The sequence below is a fragment of the Aphanomyces astaci genome (genome assembly GCF_000520075.1).
Source record: "Aphanomyces astaci strain APO3 unplaced genomic scaffold supercont1.7, whole genome shotgun sequence".
NCBI lineage: Eukaryota > Oomycota > Saprolegniomycetes > Saprolegniales > Verrucalvaceae > Aphanomyces > Aphanomyces astaci.
Genome location: NW_009798270.1, coordinates 694,538 through 710,244, shown reverse-complemented (window position 1 = coordinate 710,244; position 15,707 = coordinate 694,538). Strand labels below are relative to the sequence as shown.

Genomic DNA, 15,707 nt, shown 5'->3' with positions numbered 1-15,707 from the left:
CGCTGCGTCACCATCAAAGCTGTGATTGGGATTTGTTTGGGATTTGAAACTCGAGCGTATAATTTACGAGAGGTTTGCCGTCATAACATATTGCGATGCGATTGGCTGATACGGAGAGATCATAAATTGGTACAGTGATCATAAATTGGTCATTTACGTTAGTAACCGTTTTGAATAATAATATTAATATCTCTAACTTTAACTGATCTTGTGCATAAAACGATGCCCCTGGTACCTACCTACTGTACCTGTCTATCGTTATCGCGAAGCAGTAGCACTCATTTTGGACTGGCATGGACATTCATGGAGAATACAACGTTATACTACCTTTAGTAGCTACATTTAGAGAATTGCTATAAAATTAAAGTTAATACTCTCTCACTACGAAATTAGTTTTTGTTTGATAAAACCATCACATAACAGTCTCTTCCTCAAAGTAGAGGGGATCGGTCGTTACACGAAGCAATCAATCACGAGCAGAGGTCGTCACTCGTATCGTTATGTTGAGTTAGCATGCCGTTTGCAGGTCCTGGAGGTTGTCGATAAATTCGACTTTTTCGGTGGCTTGCGGGGCGGAACGATCCAGAGATAATCCCAACAAGTTGAGTTCAAGTCTAACGTGGTTTTGAGAAGAACGGTAGAATAAACACAGAGAGTAGAATCAAAGCGTACGTAGACGTCACGTTGACCGGTCGAGGGGTGGGTAGAAAGTCGCCATGGGGGACACTCCACAGCTTGAACCCCATTCCTTTGGCTTGTGCAAAGAACAGATCCTACAATGTCGTTAATCAACCATACATATATACTTTGGTCGACACAAATAACCCCATTCATACCTGAGTGCTCTGCGCCCGGCACACAAAGCCACAGTAAAACACCACGTCGAATGGCCGTTCCGATTGGTGCATCAAGTGCTATTGTATGTACCGTCGTCAGTACATTTAAATAAATAAATAAAATTAGTATATATAAGAATTACATTGATATATATATAAGAATTACATTGATATATATATAAGAATTACATTGATATATTATATATATATAAGAATTACATCGATATATATATATATAAGAATTACATTGATATATACATATAATTCACATACCTTGATCGTACGAAGCAGAGGCAGGACCAAGTTTGGCCAGCACACGACGTCAGCCCCGAGCAAGACGTCAATGGGATGCGGAAAGTCTTTTTGAAACTGCACGACGCTGTCTTCTTCGCCCCATAGCAGTTTGAACACTCCACATGGCTAATGAAAGAACCAAGATACATTGGAAAAACAATACAAAGGATATGGCGTACGGTGGATGCTTGGTCGGCATTCTGGTCGAGCAGTCGCAGGACCACGTCGTTGCCGTCGGTGATGGCCGTGCGCGACCTAAACACCGTGCGCTATCCATCAACCGCGTCATCTTGCTGTTGAAAACACTCACGCAAATTGAGACGCTACAAAGCCGGCCAACCCTGCACCCGCTCCAAGCTCAAGCACAACCTTGTCTTGGAATAGTGCTCGGTTCGCTGCGACGAACCTATGGAAGTTGATGAATGGACGTGTACATATCATCGACACGACATACCATGACAGCAGAATGGATACAGGCCAGACAACTTGTCCTGTCAGGTCGTGGTCGGTCTAACAAGGGAGTAAGTACATCATGCGGCGAAGGGAAAACTTTTGGCCACGTACTGACGCAGCTCTCGAGCTTAGCAAACTCTGCTTGATGTCACCGAAGTCGTATTCCGTCTTGGTGTAGCTACAACATGCAGTGACGTGGCAGGCTAACGTGCATCCGCGTACTTTTCATTCAGGAACAACGCTGGGTTGAAGAAGTCGTCGTAATCGTCGTCCAAGCTCTGCATCATTCAAAATTGGGAAAGCAACAATGTAGGAAATACACAAGTCTGATTGGTTCGTCTTGGTTTCTGTATTGTGATTGGTCCAATGATTCGTAAACTGCTCTAGGATTGGTTGAAAGTATTGACGTAATTGGATTGGTTGAAAAATATTATACTCCAATCCCATTGGTCGTTAATACGTTCAAGTAACCCAATCACAATCCCAAAAGCACGAGATTCCGCAATTCATCATGCACAATCCCGCTGCCGCCCTCCTGACGGCGCGACTGCTTCCAATATGCTCCTGCTTTGTGAGCCTTCCGGAGTCATTCGTCCGCCAGCATCTGCAACATGTCAATGTAGGACTCACCATGCTCATGTTCGAGCTTAGCTCTATTTCCATTAGCCAAACTTCGGCGCAACGATCCTTCGGTTCAGCTGGCCGCAAGGGGCAACCGTGGAGGCTGCGTATGTTGGGTGGGTTGGCGACATTGCCCAAAGGTATATCCACCTTACAAGATCGTCTGCTAACGTTATGTCTATCATGCAGTGACGACATGGAACTGTCGCTGGAATTCGCACAATGCATGCAACTGGTACGTTACTCTAAAGCAATTATCGTCATAACTACATCATCCTACGGTAGACTGACGCCATGGACGCGATGCCTGGCCTTCGCATTAGCGTAAGCGTCGTGCCGTCCATGCCTGTGGCGCAGTCCGTCGAAATGGAGCCATCTTCGCCCGACGACTGGGAGATCATCCAACTCCACGCAGGATACTTGGAATCTGACATCCTGCGGCAGGTATATATACACACCACCTCTTCAATATTCAATCAGTATATGCGTATAATTCTTTCTCCATGCAGGTTTGTGTGGTGCAGCACAACCAAGTGATTCCCATTCGTATTCAACAACACACAGTGGTGCACTTGATCACCCGCCTTCCGTCCGACATGTACACTGTCTCATGATTATGTTTCTGGGTGAATGCTTCACATTCACGTTCGTAGCCCATTTGCGCGCCTGTCGTCAAACTCTGAAGTGTACATATCCCCCAAAACTCGATCCCCTTTGCCGTCATCCGATCAGCCCCTGTCGTCGTCGGTGCAGCCGCCTTCGCCAATCCTGAAAATTCAAGTACGACCTGCATGATATTGTTTCTGGCTTCACATGAGAACGCCCTCGACGTGTAGCCGTGTACTACCTACAAACCGAACGGCAGTTGCGTCCACTTGGTCATGGACGACGATGAAATTTTGATTCACCCGTTGATGGTGGCAACTCTTCTTGGAACCCACGACATCACGGGGGACATCGCGCTGGTTGCCTCGGTGTGGGACGATGCTGCAGATGCCACGTATGTAGAGCTAGCACGCCCCTGACACTGCTACTTTAGATGTGGATTTCTACTTGGGTGTAGGACTCGTCCAACCTGCGTGGGTCGACTTCGGGCGTCCACAGACGTCGCGTTTGATTCGTGTGGGCTCTCACCGACCATTCAAAGCGAGTTGGGTCTATCGTCGCTGGCTCATGTCCGGCTGCGCTGGCTGACGCACCCCCCGTTGCTGCCCCTGTGCATCCTCTTGACCCCACTGTCGGCAATGGATAACGTCATCGATCGGTTCCTTTCGTGGAGCCAGTCGTGTGGCCTGATGTATGTGTTGTCCAGCCAAAACCGCATCACACTCGACACCGATATGCAAGTCGTCGTGACCATTCAATTCAACGATCCCAACCACGAAACAGCTGCCCGTACGTTGATTTCGTTGTGTTTAACTTGTAATTCAATGGCCACCACGTCCTTGACTAGCCACGGCAGCATCATCTCCAGACGAGTATGTGATCGTGGGGGACGGGTTCTACCTCCCACGACGGCAAGATGTAGCTATGGGCACTGCAACCCAGCAGGACGCGGTTGGTGCCGTCGTCATCCCAGACCAACTCGTGACGTTTCCTGGTATGGAACCAATTGTGACGACGTTGTGGAAGCGGCTGTTTCCGGTCCTCGGTCGCGACGGGTGTGGGGTGCGCACGCGCATGGGCAGCGTCAGTCCGCCGGGGTCGATCGTCCTCCACGGTCCGCGGGGGACTGGCAAGTCGTCAGTCCTGGCGGCGCTGCAGTTTAAATGCAAACTGTCGTTTGGGGTCATGTGTGACACGGTGGCCGTGCCTTGTCGCGACCTCCGTGGACTCAAGATGGACAGCGTCAAGGCGGCGCTGACGGCCGCGTTTGACCGAGCCACGCACCTGGCGCCGTGCCTCGTCACTCTGGACGACATTGACGCCCTCATGCCTCCGGAGGACGACACCTCTGGAGCGGCTGGCATGTCGGAGCAGTCGCGGCGACTGGCCGAGCACGTTGCCGCCGTACGTCCCTGTCACATTCCCTCGTGAATACTCTACTTTGAAACTGGATTTGATGGATACGCATTGTTAGCTCATCAAACAAACTCGACACGCCATGCAGCACCATGCCGCCGCCATCGTCAGCCAAGTCGACTCAACCTGCGACTCCAACTGGCCAGTGTTTGCCACGGCGTGCTCCAAGAAAAGCGTGGCGGTGGTGGCCACTGCGCGAGAAGCCCAATCGATGCACCCCCTACTTCGCACATGCGGCCTCTTTGATCGCCCCATAGCGCTGTCGTTGCCAGACGCAGTCGCCCGGGAATGCATCCTCCGTGGGCTCGTGAACCGGGCTGAAGCGGTTTATCCCCCCACAGACGAACAAGTGCAGGGGGCGGTTCAAAAGACGGAGGGGTTTAGTGTCCGCGACTTGACACAAGTGGTAGATCGGGCAGTGCACCACGCCACCATTCGTACCCGGCAATCGACCACGCAAGATCGAATGTCGTTGAATTTGTTGGCAGGTCTGGAAGGCTTTACACCGGCGGCGTTGCGGGGAGTGGAACTGTTTAAGAGCTCGGTGCAGTGGTCCGACATTGGCGGGCTGCACGACATCCGCCAGACCCTCAAAGACACGCTAGAATTACCTACCAAGTTAGTCCCGATTCTACTATTAGTAGTATTTTGTTAATACAGCTCGTAGGTACGGCAGGTTGTATGCGGCGGCGCCGATCAAGTTGCCGTCGGGGCTGCTTCTCTTTGGCCCCCCTGGGTGTGGCAAGACGTTGCTTGCGAACGCCGTGGCCAACGAATGTGGGCTCAATTTCATCAGCGTCAAAGGGTAACCAACCATACATGTATAATTATCATTGGGGCACTCTTTGTATGACTATGCATGTAGACCGGAAGTCCTCAACAAGTACATTGGCGCGAGTGAACAAGCGGTCCGAGATTTGTTTGCGCGCGCGGCGGCGGCCGCTCCAAGCGTCCTCTTCCTGGACGAGTTTGATGCGATGGCACCTCGACGAGGGGCAGACAACACGGGCGTCACGGACCGCGTGGTGAATCAGCTGCTGACGTTTTTGGATGGCGTCGAGTCACGTCAGGTGAGAATCCGACTTGTTGATTCGTGCTCTCACTTGGATTTGTATGCGTGTGCTTCAGGGTGTGTATGTCCTCGCAGCGACCAGTCGCCCAGACATGATTGATCCGGCCTTGCTTCGTCCTGGTCGATTGGACAAGAGCCTGTATTGCGGTATGAATGTACATACATCGTTTCGTTATCATGGCAATGCGCGTGAGACTGACTTATTGGATTCGTCGGGGGCTTGGATAGGGTTCCCAAATGTACAAGATCGGCTCGACATTCTGCAAGCCGTGAGTCGAAAGATGGACTTGGCCGATGACGTGTCGATGGTGTTGCCATCCGTCGCCCAACAAACAGAGCTGTATTCTGGCGCCGATTTGCAAGCCGTACGTGTTGCCACGTCATATGGTTAATATCTGTGTTGATATATATATATGTTAGGTCATGTACGCTGCCCAACTCGAAGCCGTGCATGCATCCATTCCTTTCGCAGATGACTGGGACATGGAGTTCCAAGATTCCAGGTAGGTGCATATTCCTTAAATGATCGGAATACTATTATTGGGTTCTCAAAGTCATTGGATCGTAGCGACTCTGTGAGTTTTTCGCCCAAGGTTCCGCATCACGCGTCCAAGGTTTGCGCGTCGCACGTCCAGAAAGCCCTGGCGGCGTCCCGACCATCCGCTTCGATTGACGCCAAACGGCGCTATGATCGCATGTATGGCTCGTTCAACAACTCGACCCAGCAGCCTCGCGTGACCGAGTTCAAGACGGCTGAAAGCAACCTAACGTTTGACAGATCGGACGCGGCGCATTCCACCCAACGGTCGGCGTTGTATTAGTTAACCAAATATATCGGGATATTGCAAGGAAAAGTGCAGTCAAGTATTACACGTGTAAAAAGTATGGGGCTACCTTTTGTTGCTTTTACTATAGCCACAAGCCATAAAACCAATTTAAAGATAACTTTTTTGGAGGCGTCGGAGTAGAATGGACTTAACTTTTGAGTCCGTTACGATATTTGAGTTTTGAATAGGTGATTCCAATACAGTAGACAAGACGCTCCACTTTCAGTTCATAATCAAATTATCAGCTTAGACGAAGAACATCACAGGTAAATTTGTTACTTTCTAAGCATTTGTACTCACATTTTGATAACCAATTTAGGATAACTTTTTTATCTTAAAGTATGTATATGTCGGTGCATTGAAATTCTGTGTTTAGGGTAAGCGGTTACAACAGGCTGAATATAATTTATACAAGGGTACTGTTTTATAGAGTTATATTTCTGTTGTGGAAGGATGTCCACCGAGTTGAACACTCGATAAAACCTCAGATCCAACCCAATGTGGGCCATGTCGACTAGGGTACTTCAAAACCAATCTTGAATGACAGTTACCAATGGTTTCTACGCCGTTTTTGCATTTCATTCACGTGACGAAATCGTCAGCATTATATGACAGAGGTTTTGACTAGAACAAATAACGAGGTGTGATTGGGCAATACAAAGTTATCCTAAAGGGTATTTCTCAGGATCGTCCATCCCTGTCCGATATTTCTCAAGATCGTCCATCGAGAAATATTATTATTCCAAAGGAGGTAAAGCAATTCCATTGGTCAAAAGTAAATCGAGTCAAACAGTAAAACCACTCGAACTTATTTCACGTTTTGCGGCCGACCACAGACTTTTGGGCAGGCGACAGTTGCGCACAGCCGTCCTGGTCCGACGATGCGACACCGGACACATGAGGTAGCGATTGCCGTGCGCGTGTGTCCGGGTTCATGCGCAAGGTCGCCGCGGCGCGGGCATTAACGGCTTGATGTGCTGCTACGGCAAGAGGATGAGCCTGGCATACAGGTAAAGTGAATGGCAATCGCTACCTCATGTGTCCGGTGTCGCATCGTCGGACCAGGACGGCTGTGTGCAACTGTCGCCTGCCCAAAAGTCTGTGGTCGGCCGCAAAACGTGAAATAAGTTCGAGTGGTTTTACTGTTTGACTCGATTTACTTTTGACCAATGGAATTGCTTTCCCTCCTTTGGAATAATAATATTTCTCGATGGATGATCTTGAGAAATATCGGACAGGGATGGACGATCCTGAGAAATACCCTATCCTAAATTGGTTAACAGTAAGTTATCTTAAACTGGTTGTTTACGTTACCAATAATGGAATGTCCAACCAACCGCCAACGTTTCAAATGAAAAGGGAGTGGCTTTGATCAACGACTTGGACGGTTCGATACTCACGATACGTGGATTGAATACGACCAACAGGACGACACATCATGTCGGAGTAAATTGTTGTGGGGGTTACTGTATTTTAGTATCGAAGTTTATTCTATACTAGTACATGAACAACGGTGCAGACTGGATGTACACAGGCCAGGGGGGCCAATTCGAGGGATGTGACGGGGCTCATGGCAACCTGCATGCTTGTCATGACTACGTTGAAGCCCCATGCATTGCCCAACGCCACCTAGTAACTTATAGTTACTTGAAAAGTACATTTATTACTATGTATTTATAGACAGCATTTATTCGCGGGCGGTGGACGAGTCAATGGCCTTTCGGAGTTCAGGCTTGTGGGTCGTCAAGTCGTCGACAGCAGACACCAGACTAGCGCGGTCCTCTTCTTTGATGGTTTCGCCGAGTTGTTCGGCCAAGATGCGGCACACGATCGTGTCGCACGTGACGTTGACGGAGGTTTGGAACCGGTCAATGAACCAATCCGTGGCGACGACGAACGCAAAGGTAGAAGGCAGGGGCACGCTGGGGAACACACTGCTCCAAATGGTGATGATCATGACGGCGCCAGCCGACGGCACTGGGCCAGCGCCCACGGCACCGATGGTAGAAACAAGGATGATCAAAAAGTACTCGGCCGCGCCAACGATGTGGCCAATGCCTTCAGCTTCCGCCATGAACACAATCGCGATAGGGTACACAAGAGACGCTCCGTCCATGCCAATGGTCGCACCAAGGGACAAGACAAAACGCGACAGGGTTTGCGTCACCTCGCGGGTCGCGTCAATGCACTCCATGACCACGGGAAGCGTGGCCATGGACGACGAAGACGCGAATGCAAAAGTTTGGGCGCGGGCCATCTTGTTGATCCACGAGTACGGGTTGCCCTTGACGAAAGCGCGCAGGAACAAGGGGTAGAACACGTAGGTGTGGACGAACAGACTGAGGAGCGCGCAGAGCACGTACAGACCGACGTCCGACACGAGCAGCTTCAAGTCGGATTGTTTAGCGATGGACGCCCCCAAGAGGGAAATGAGGGCGATGGGGGTACTCGCAATCACCCACATGATCATCGTCATAAACACGATATTGATGGAGCGGAAGAACGTTGCAACCACCGTCACGTCACGGGGAAGGAGCGCAATGGCCACGCCAAACGGGATGGCAAACATGATAATGGACAGCAACGTGGCGTCCGCGAACGCTTGCGTGATGTTGGACGGTACGATCGCATCGAGTTGTCCTTGGAAGGCCTGGGAGAGGGTGCGGCGAGTGAATTCTGTGTTCCTCTTGGCAAAACTGTCGTGGATGTCGTTGGCGACAAACACAGACGATGGAGAAAATTTGCTGGTCTTGTTGTAGGTTTCATCGTACACGCAAGAGACGTTGGCACCGACATGCGTGAGGAAATGGCCGGGTTCTTCGCAGGCAAAAGCAAACTCGGTGAGCTTGACTTCAATGCTCTTGGACTTGTTGCCAAAGCTAGAGCGGAAGATCAACACCCACAAGAGGCCTTCGACCGCCCCAATCATCGTGGTTGCGAGGTACAGCAAAGTCGTTCGCCAGCCAATGCGGGACGCCTTGCCCACGGCCAACATGTCCGCCATGCCCACGAGCAAGCTGCAAAACACCAGCGGAGTGACCAAACACTTGACCGCGCGGATGAAGAGGGAGCCGGGAACCCCAATCCAAGACACAACTTCCTTGCTGGGCGACGTCGAATGGAGGAGCGCCCCAAGGGCAACCCCGAGGATGGCACCGGTGAGAATACCAGGGATGCCAAAGTAGAATTCCTTGATGCGGTTGCGCTTCACAGGGGGTTCGGGGGACAAGTTGACTTGCGACACGGCGGCCGTCGGTGTCTCGACAGATTCAAATGCCGCCATGGTTAACAAGGACCAATTGAAAAATGACTGACGAATTTCGTGGCAGAAGTGGTTTCGCTTGCCTATTGTTGATGATCGTGCTCAACATTTTTTACATGTTACATCAAACGGTCACTAGCTACGACTGGGGTTCAACTTTGTCTCGGGCCGCGACACGTATATATACATGTCGCATGGGGTATCAAGTGATCAACGACAGTCAAATCTACAAGGACGCTGTCCGTTTGGCCTTGGATTCCTACTTGCCTATCACACTACTGTAGTTACTGGAACCCGGACGATAACTAAGTCGTCCTACAGATAAACTCTGGTGCTTTACTGGCGCCTACTGGTAGATCTTGAAGCGGTACAATCATTGAACGTGTACCTGTCCAGCAGGTACATACATGCTCGGCTGTTTTGGACACGTGGTTTCACAATCAAGAATCAAGATGGTGTCTTGGTGTACAATTCCCTCATTAAAACAGTTCCACTGTTGTTTTGACCCGAAATACTGTTTCTAAGAGGTTTCTATGGAACTTTGTATGATCACACCACCTCACCTCTTACTAGGGGTTAAGTGCATCTCAGTGGTTAGCGATAGCTGACCACTGGCGATGCAGTTAACCCTGGAGATTTAGCATCGTATGTATTCACCGGGGGTAGGAGGTTACTGAGCTACTAGAGAAAAGGTGTATCTGGATGTAAGAATTCCCTCATTGAAAAACAGTATTTCGGGTCAAAACAACAGTGGATCTGTTTTAATGAGGGAATTATTCTGTCTTGGTTTCGTACCTTGATACAGGCGTGGCGTGTCCTTGCGACAAACCCGTGACGAGCCTGAATTCTCGCCATATATTGGCCTTTGTGATGTGGGTGACTGCGACGTTTGAACCATTCGTTGCATGCGGGAGAACTGAGGAAGAATCAACGTATTAATCCTATTTAAAGTGTACGTGGAGCATCTAGTATACCCTGCTGAAAAACTACGATCAGTACTCTGTAACCTGTTTATCTCACGGTGTACTTTCAGAATGTGGTGGGGATCTCACGACATTGCCCGGATAACATTTATCCGGACAAAATACCTTGGGGGATAAACTTGCCCCTCAAGGAACCGCTTCTGCAGAGTACTCGTATGCTCCGATGAATATGAATGGAGCAAAGGAATGGCGGAGGAGCTTATCAGCTAGCAGTAATATTTATCTCGAAAAACGAGGTATTTACAAAAAATCGGACAAAGGTTATCCGGATTGTGTGCCGTAGAACCTCGGGTTGACACGATACTGTCTGTATGCGACTATGGGTGAACACAGAGATCGACGTTACATTCCAGCCAATGGTATTTGTTGATCACGACGGGTCACAGGTGTACGAAAGCGTTGTCAAACGTAGCACAGCTGTAAACGTTCATATTCGAAGGTTGGAGCGACACATAGCATCGACCCCTTTGAGCTCGGCACTACTGAAGTGCTAATGCTCCGGAGTACGTAACATGAACTAGTTCAAGTTCATGCAGGGATATGCGGCGCTGCATGTCGAATTCAAATCCAAACGGAACGCGTGCATACAACTGCACTTACTGTACAATCCCTCATTAAACAGTACCGGTACCACTGTTATTTGTCTCCAATTTGCGTGTTTGTTCAGAACTTACTGATAGTACCCTGACCACCCCACCTCTTACTAGCATCTTATTGGTTACTGTACATAGCGGGAGCTCACCGCTGGCGATGGAGATAACCCCGGGGACTCCGCATCGTATGTACTCGTTGGGGGTAGGACGGAGCCCCCAGGTTACAGGGCTACGGGCGAAAAAGTGTATCCTGTATTTCCAACGGTAACGTTAACGTTATTTCGGGTCAAAACCGCAGTGGTACCAGTACTCCTTTACACTAACTGTAAGTTAAACAGGGAATTATTCAGCTTGAAGGACTTTGATGGTGCAAGCCTCTGGGACATGTACCTCTTACCTAGTGTTGCGACGGGGGGACCCTGTCATGGCGAGGAAGCTTTCCCGTTGGTTGTTCAACGAACAATACCGTAGAAGGTACAACGCAGTACTAGTACTAGTATACTACTACAGGTAGTACTATACTGTACGTAGCACCAGTATATCGGTTTACGTGCCAAATATCCGTATGGGTCACCATATGGATATTGGTTGTACGTTTGGATGTAAGTGATGCGAATGGCGTGCGGGGTTGTGACTATTATTTGAAAACCCAATTAATCGTTTTATGGAGGTACAAGAAATAGAGAGGAAAAATTTGCACTAACAAATGTAAATTGCTTACAATGACAAAATAATATTTTACTACCGAAGTATCTGACAAAACAGTCGGTGGTTTCTACGCTCCATCAAATCCGCACATCCTCATGGCCCCGCCACATCCATCAATTGCGCCATTTTGGACGTGACCCTTGCGCTATATCGCACTAAGCTTATACACTGTCGCGTTGCTTGATAGAAGAGTTTACAGTACAAGCTGCAGTAGCGGGTGTATCAAAAGGAAGGAATGTGGCCGGGGTGTTTTCATGCACAACTGCTGCCCCAGAAGTCCTGCATCAACACATCACGGTTCATACTGTTACCGCACGCTAACGAACCAAGGACACAAGTATGTACGAGGGTTCTCGCATGTAGACGGTACTAAAGGCATAATGGGTTATTGGCGTCCATGACGAACGGCGACCCAAGGTCATATACATACTGACAAGCAGTCATTCGTGGTCCGCAACCTTATTATGCATTACGTCCAACTACCTATTGATGTTAATCTTACATTATTATGCTTGTTAATCATACAGTCATGAACTTGAGCAGTCAAACATCTTCCCATACGTCCATACTTGGATACTGTATTGGTTCACCTGTAAAGTCGCGACGTGATGATGTTGGTCGAGGTAACCTACTAGTATACTAGGTATACTACTACCAGTAAATAAATACATATGTAAATAAATACATATGACTGGGAAAATATAGATTATGCGAGGTATTTAATGGGCGAAGGAAAACTTGCGAGCTTTTATAATTCGTCGGCACCCAAATTTATAATTTCACAAATCTCAACCTATTACTCCCAGAGTATATACAACGTAGTATACTCTACTAGTACACACTACTGTACGTACTCCGGAGTAAACTATTGTATTGAAACCACCTGAATCGACTACTAGCAATATACTATATTATTCCTCCTCGGAATTTTACCATACATATCGCTCACTCTTCGTTTGCTTGCCCCTGGAAACAATGGCAACATACGATGTCGTTGAGAACCCCTCGGCGGTGGCTTCGCACCTCCCGATAGACAGTACCCCCGAACCACCTGTGAAGCGCAGCCGCATCAAGGAATTTTACTTTGGCATCCCCGGCATTCTCACTGGCGCTGCCATCGGGATTGCCCTTGGCGCGCTAATCCAAACGACGTCACCCAGCAAGGAGGTCGTGTCTTGGATTGGGGTTCCGGGCTCTCTCTTCATTCGCGCGATCAAGTGTTTGGTCACCCCATTGGTGTTTTGCAGCTTGCTTGTAGGCATGGCGGACATGTTGGCTGTAGGCAAGGCGTCCCGCATAGGATGGCGCACGGCTTTGCTGTACATCACGACCACGATGATTGGGGCGACCGAAGGCCTCTTGTGGGTTTTGCTCTTCCGCTCCAGCTTTGGCAACAAGTCCAAGAGCATTGAAGTCAAGGCCACCGAGTTTGCCTTTGCGTGCGAAGAACCCGGCCACTTCCTCACACATGTCGGTGCCAACGTCTCTTGCGTGTACGACGAAAACTACAACAAGACTAGCACATTTTCCCCGTCGTCTGTGTTTGTCGCCAACGACATCCATCGCAGTTTTGCCAAGAGGAACACAGGTTTCACCCAGCGCACGCTCTCCCAGTCATTGCAAGGGCAACTCAATGCGATCGTACCGTCCAACATCACGCAAGCGTTCGCGGACGCCACGTTGCTGTCCATCATCATGTTTGCCATCCCGTTTGGCGTGGCCATTGCGCTCCTGCCCCGCGACTTGACGGTGGTCGCCGATTTCTTCCGCGCCATCAATATCGTCTTTATGAAGATGATCACGTGGGTGATTGCGAGCACCCCCATCGCCATCATTTCCCTTTTGGCGTCGTCGATCTCTGCACAATCCAACTTGAAGCTGCTCGTGTCGGACGTCGGTCTGTTCGTGCTCTGCGTGCTCCTCAGTCTCTTCGTGCACACGTACATCTTCTACCCTATCTTTCTTCGGTCGTTTGTCAAGACCAACCCGTACAAGTGGATCAATAAGATGGCCCGCGCCCAAACGTTCGCGTTCGGCTGTGCGTCGTCCATGGCCACGCTTCCCGTGGTGATGGAGTGCGTTGACGCGACCCGCGAAGTGTCGCAACCCCTCTCTCGCTTTGTCTTGTCCCTTGGCGCCACCATTGGCATGGACGGAGGTGCCCTAGTCTACCCCATTAGCATTGTGTTCATGGCGGAAGCCGAAGGCATTGGCCACATCATTGGCACGACTGAGTACTTCTTGATCGTTCTCGTTTCCACCATCGGTGCCGTGGGTGCTGGTCCTGTGCCTGCTGCCGGCATCGTGATGACCATGACGATTTGGGCCAGTGTCTTCTCCAGCGTGCCCCTGCCTTCGACCTTCGCGTTCATCGTCGCCACAGACTGGTTCATTGACCGGTTCAAAACGTTAGTCAATGTCACGTGCGACACGATCGTTTGCCGCATTGTTGCCGAACTAGTGGGGGAAACCATCGAAGACGAGGACCGCGTTAGCCTGGTGTCTGCTGTCGACGACTTGGCTAGCCACAACCCCAAGGTCAAGAAAGCCCTTGAATCGTCCAATGCGTAGGTCGCCGTTGCGATTCCGTGTTTGGGCATTGTGTAGCAGTACAGTAGTACTGTGTTTCGTATTAATATGTCCATTAACTGTAAAAAAATGACTCGATTTGTGGAATTCGTAAGCCTTACTTCGAGTTATTAACCAATCAGAGTGCATGGTTTCTTTGCCGTATAATTGGTCAAGACGATCATTTTATCGCTTTCAAAAATACAGCGACTCAAACACCTCGTGCCACCATCAGCTTAATGCTCATGTCAGCAGTTCATCACACTCTCGAGTACACTCACTAGCATGTTTCCTTAGTGCTTATTGAAGTCGACATCGAATGACGAATGGTCGATGCGAATTTCTCGTTAGGAAGGACCAGCAGCATCACTCCAGTACTACTTCATGGTTTCGGTGGACTGGGGCCAACCCCAAGGTCCTTCCAAGTCAAAATGAGGAAGTGATGGGTAAAATTACCGTCAGTAAGAATCATATTATCGGGGCATAGTCACCAAAAGTTTGACCAAATCAAGTCGTTTGCCCGCGACGTTTCGGGGTTTCGGGATCGACGAGTAAATTGCTGTAAACGACCTATTTACAGTACCAGTAGTTGACGAGCTTGACCCATGTGATTACTTGGTTCATGCCAAGATGCAAAACTAGTAAGACGACCAAAGTCGGGGGCATGTGCGACAGCACCCGAGCCCAGCACTTCCACCAGAGCGCCCACTACGCCAAGAACAACCACTACCAATGCTGCGACAAGACGAGGACCAAGTCGTACTGCATGACCATCGCCCAGGCTCAAGCTTGCGGATAGGAGCAAGGGGTCGCATTCTAGTACTGTAGCTCACAATCCAATAGCTGCAGCCTACAGCTAGCAATGCAGCAAAGCGAATAGAACGATCCTATTGGCCAGTTATTTTTACTTTTCTATCATATAATTGGACAGAAATTTGGTAAGGCAGCCTGCCTTACGAACTCATCAATAAGATGCGTTTAAAGGAATTTAAATTATTCCATACAAAGATGAAGCTTCATTCAATAAATTTTGAACTATTTCAGATCGATTTATGGAATTCGTAAGGCAGCTCACCTTGCGAGCCTACTAAACATACTGTTTCACCTTACGAATTCTGTATTATGTGTATTTTCAAATCCAAAGTACTATGATGCACGTCATCTAAAAACTTCCAACTGGCCAAATCGAAGAGTCGAGGTTTTATTATTTAACGTACAATTAATGTAGTTAAACCCAAAACCCAAAACGTTAAATACCGAATTTATGCGTTTTATCACTGCAGTGGGAGGTTAAAGGTCCCAACTGCCTCCGGATATTACATACGGATAAGAGTCACATACAAAAATCAAGATACATCTCAGCGGCCACCCCAATGGCCAAAAATATCCATGCGCCCATGTAAAATACCACTAGGTTAAATATCTATTTCTGGACCAATTCATCACCAAATTTGAATATGAGACGTAG

At 49.0% G+C, this 15,707-nt stretch overlaps 5 protein-coding genes across 5 annotated transcripts; 2 read left to right on the top strand and 3 right to left on the bottom strand.

Annotated features, from left to right (window-relative positions):
• Window positions 1–359: 359 nt before the first annotated feature.
• H257_04170 (hypothetical protein) lies at window positions 360–1,879 on the bottom strand. Its single transcript, XM_009828571.1, has 9 exons — window positions 1,806–1,879; window positions 1,695–1,761; window positions 1,585–1,640; window positions 1,441–1,536; window positions 1,310–1,385; window positions 1,110–1,256; window positions 837–914; window positions 673–773; window positions 360–614 (listed from the first exon to the last, which is right to left on the bottom strand). Exons 1-9 carry the CDS (start codon window positions 1,868–1,870, stop codon window positions 509–511), a joined length of 792 nt encoding a protein of 263 aa, XP_009826873.1. The 5' UTR covers window positions 1,871–1,879; the 3' UTR covers window positions 360–508.
• Window positions 1,880–2,074: 195 nt separating this feature from the next.
• Window positions 2,075–6,174, top strand: H257_04169 (hypothetical protein). The gene is made up of 16 exons (XM_009828570.1): window positions 2,075–2,202; window positions 2,250–2,344; window positions 2,394–2,439; window positions 2,490–2,648; window positions 2,714–2,802; window positions 2,858–2,984; window positions 3,041–3,204; window positions 3,268–3,599; window positions 3,658–4,214; window positions 4,285–4,844; window positions 4,894–5,031; window positions 5,092–5,296; window positions 5,355–5,445; window positions 5,527–5,663; window positions 5,719–5,801; window positions 5,867–6,174. The coding sequence occupies exons 1-16, from the start codon at window positions 2,095–2,097 to the stop codon at window positions 6,117–6,119; spliced, it is 3,144 nt and encodes a 1,047-aa protein (XP_009826872.1). The 5' UTR covers window positions 2,075–2,094; the 3' UTR covers window positions 6,120–6,174.
• Window positions 6,175–6,938: 764 nt separating this feature from the next.
• On the bottom strand, window positions 6,939–7,697 carry H257_04168 (hypothetical protein; the record flags this gene model as incomplete). The annotated part of the gene is made up of 2 exons (XM_009828569.1): window positions 6,939–7,124; window positions 7,656–7,697. The coding sequence occupies 2 exons, from the start codon at window positions 7,695–7,697 to the stop codon at window positions 6,939–6,941; spliced, it is 228 nt and encodes a 75-aa protein (XP_009826871.1).
• Window positions 7,698–7,766: 69 nt separating this feature from the next.
• H257_04167 (hypothetical protein) lies at window positions 7,767–9,450 on the bottom strand. Its single transcript, XM_009828568.1, has one exon. It carries the CDS (start codon window positions 9,406–9,408, stop codon window positions 7,813–7,815), a length of 1,596 nt encoding a protein of 531 aa, XP_009826870.1. The 5' UTR covers window positions 9,409–9,450; the 3' UTR covers window positions 7,767–7,812.
• Window positions 9,451–12,593: 3,143 nt separating this feature from the next.
• H257_04166 (hypothetical protein) lies at window positions 12,594–14,344 on the top strand. Its single transcript, XM_009828567.1, has one exon. It carries the CDS (start codon window positions 12,647–12,649, stop codon window positions 14,240–14,242), a length of 1,596 nt encoding a protein of 531 aa, XP_009826869.1. The 5' UTR covers window positions 12,594–12,646; the 3' UTR covers window positions 14,243–14,344.
• Window positions 14,345–15,707: the final 1,363 nt, after the last annotated feature.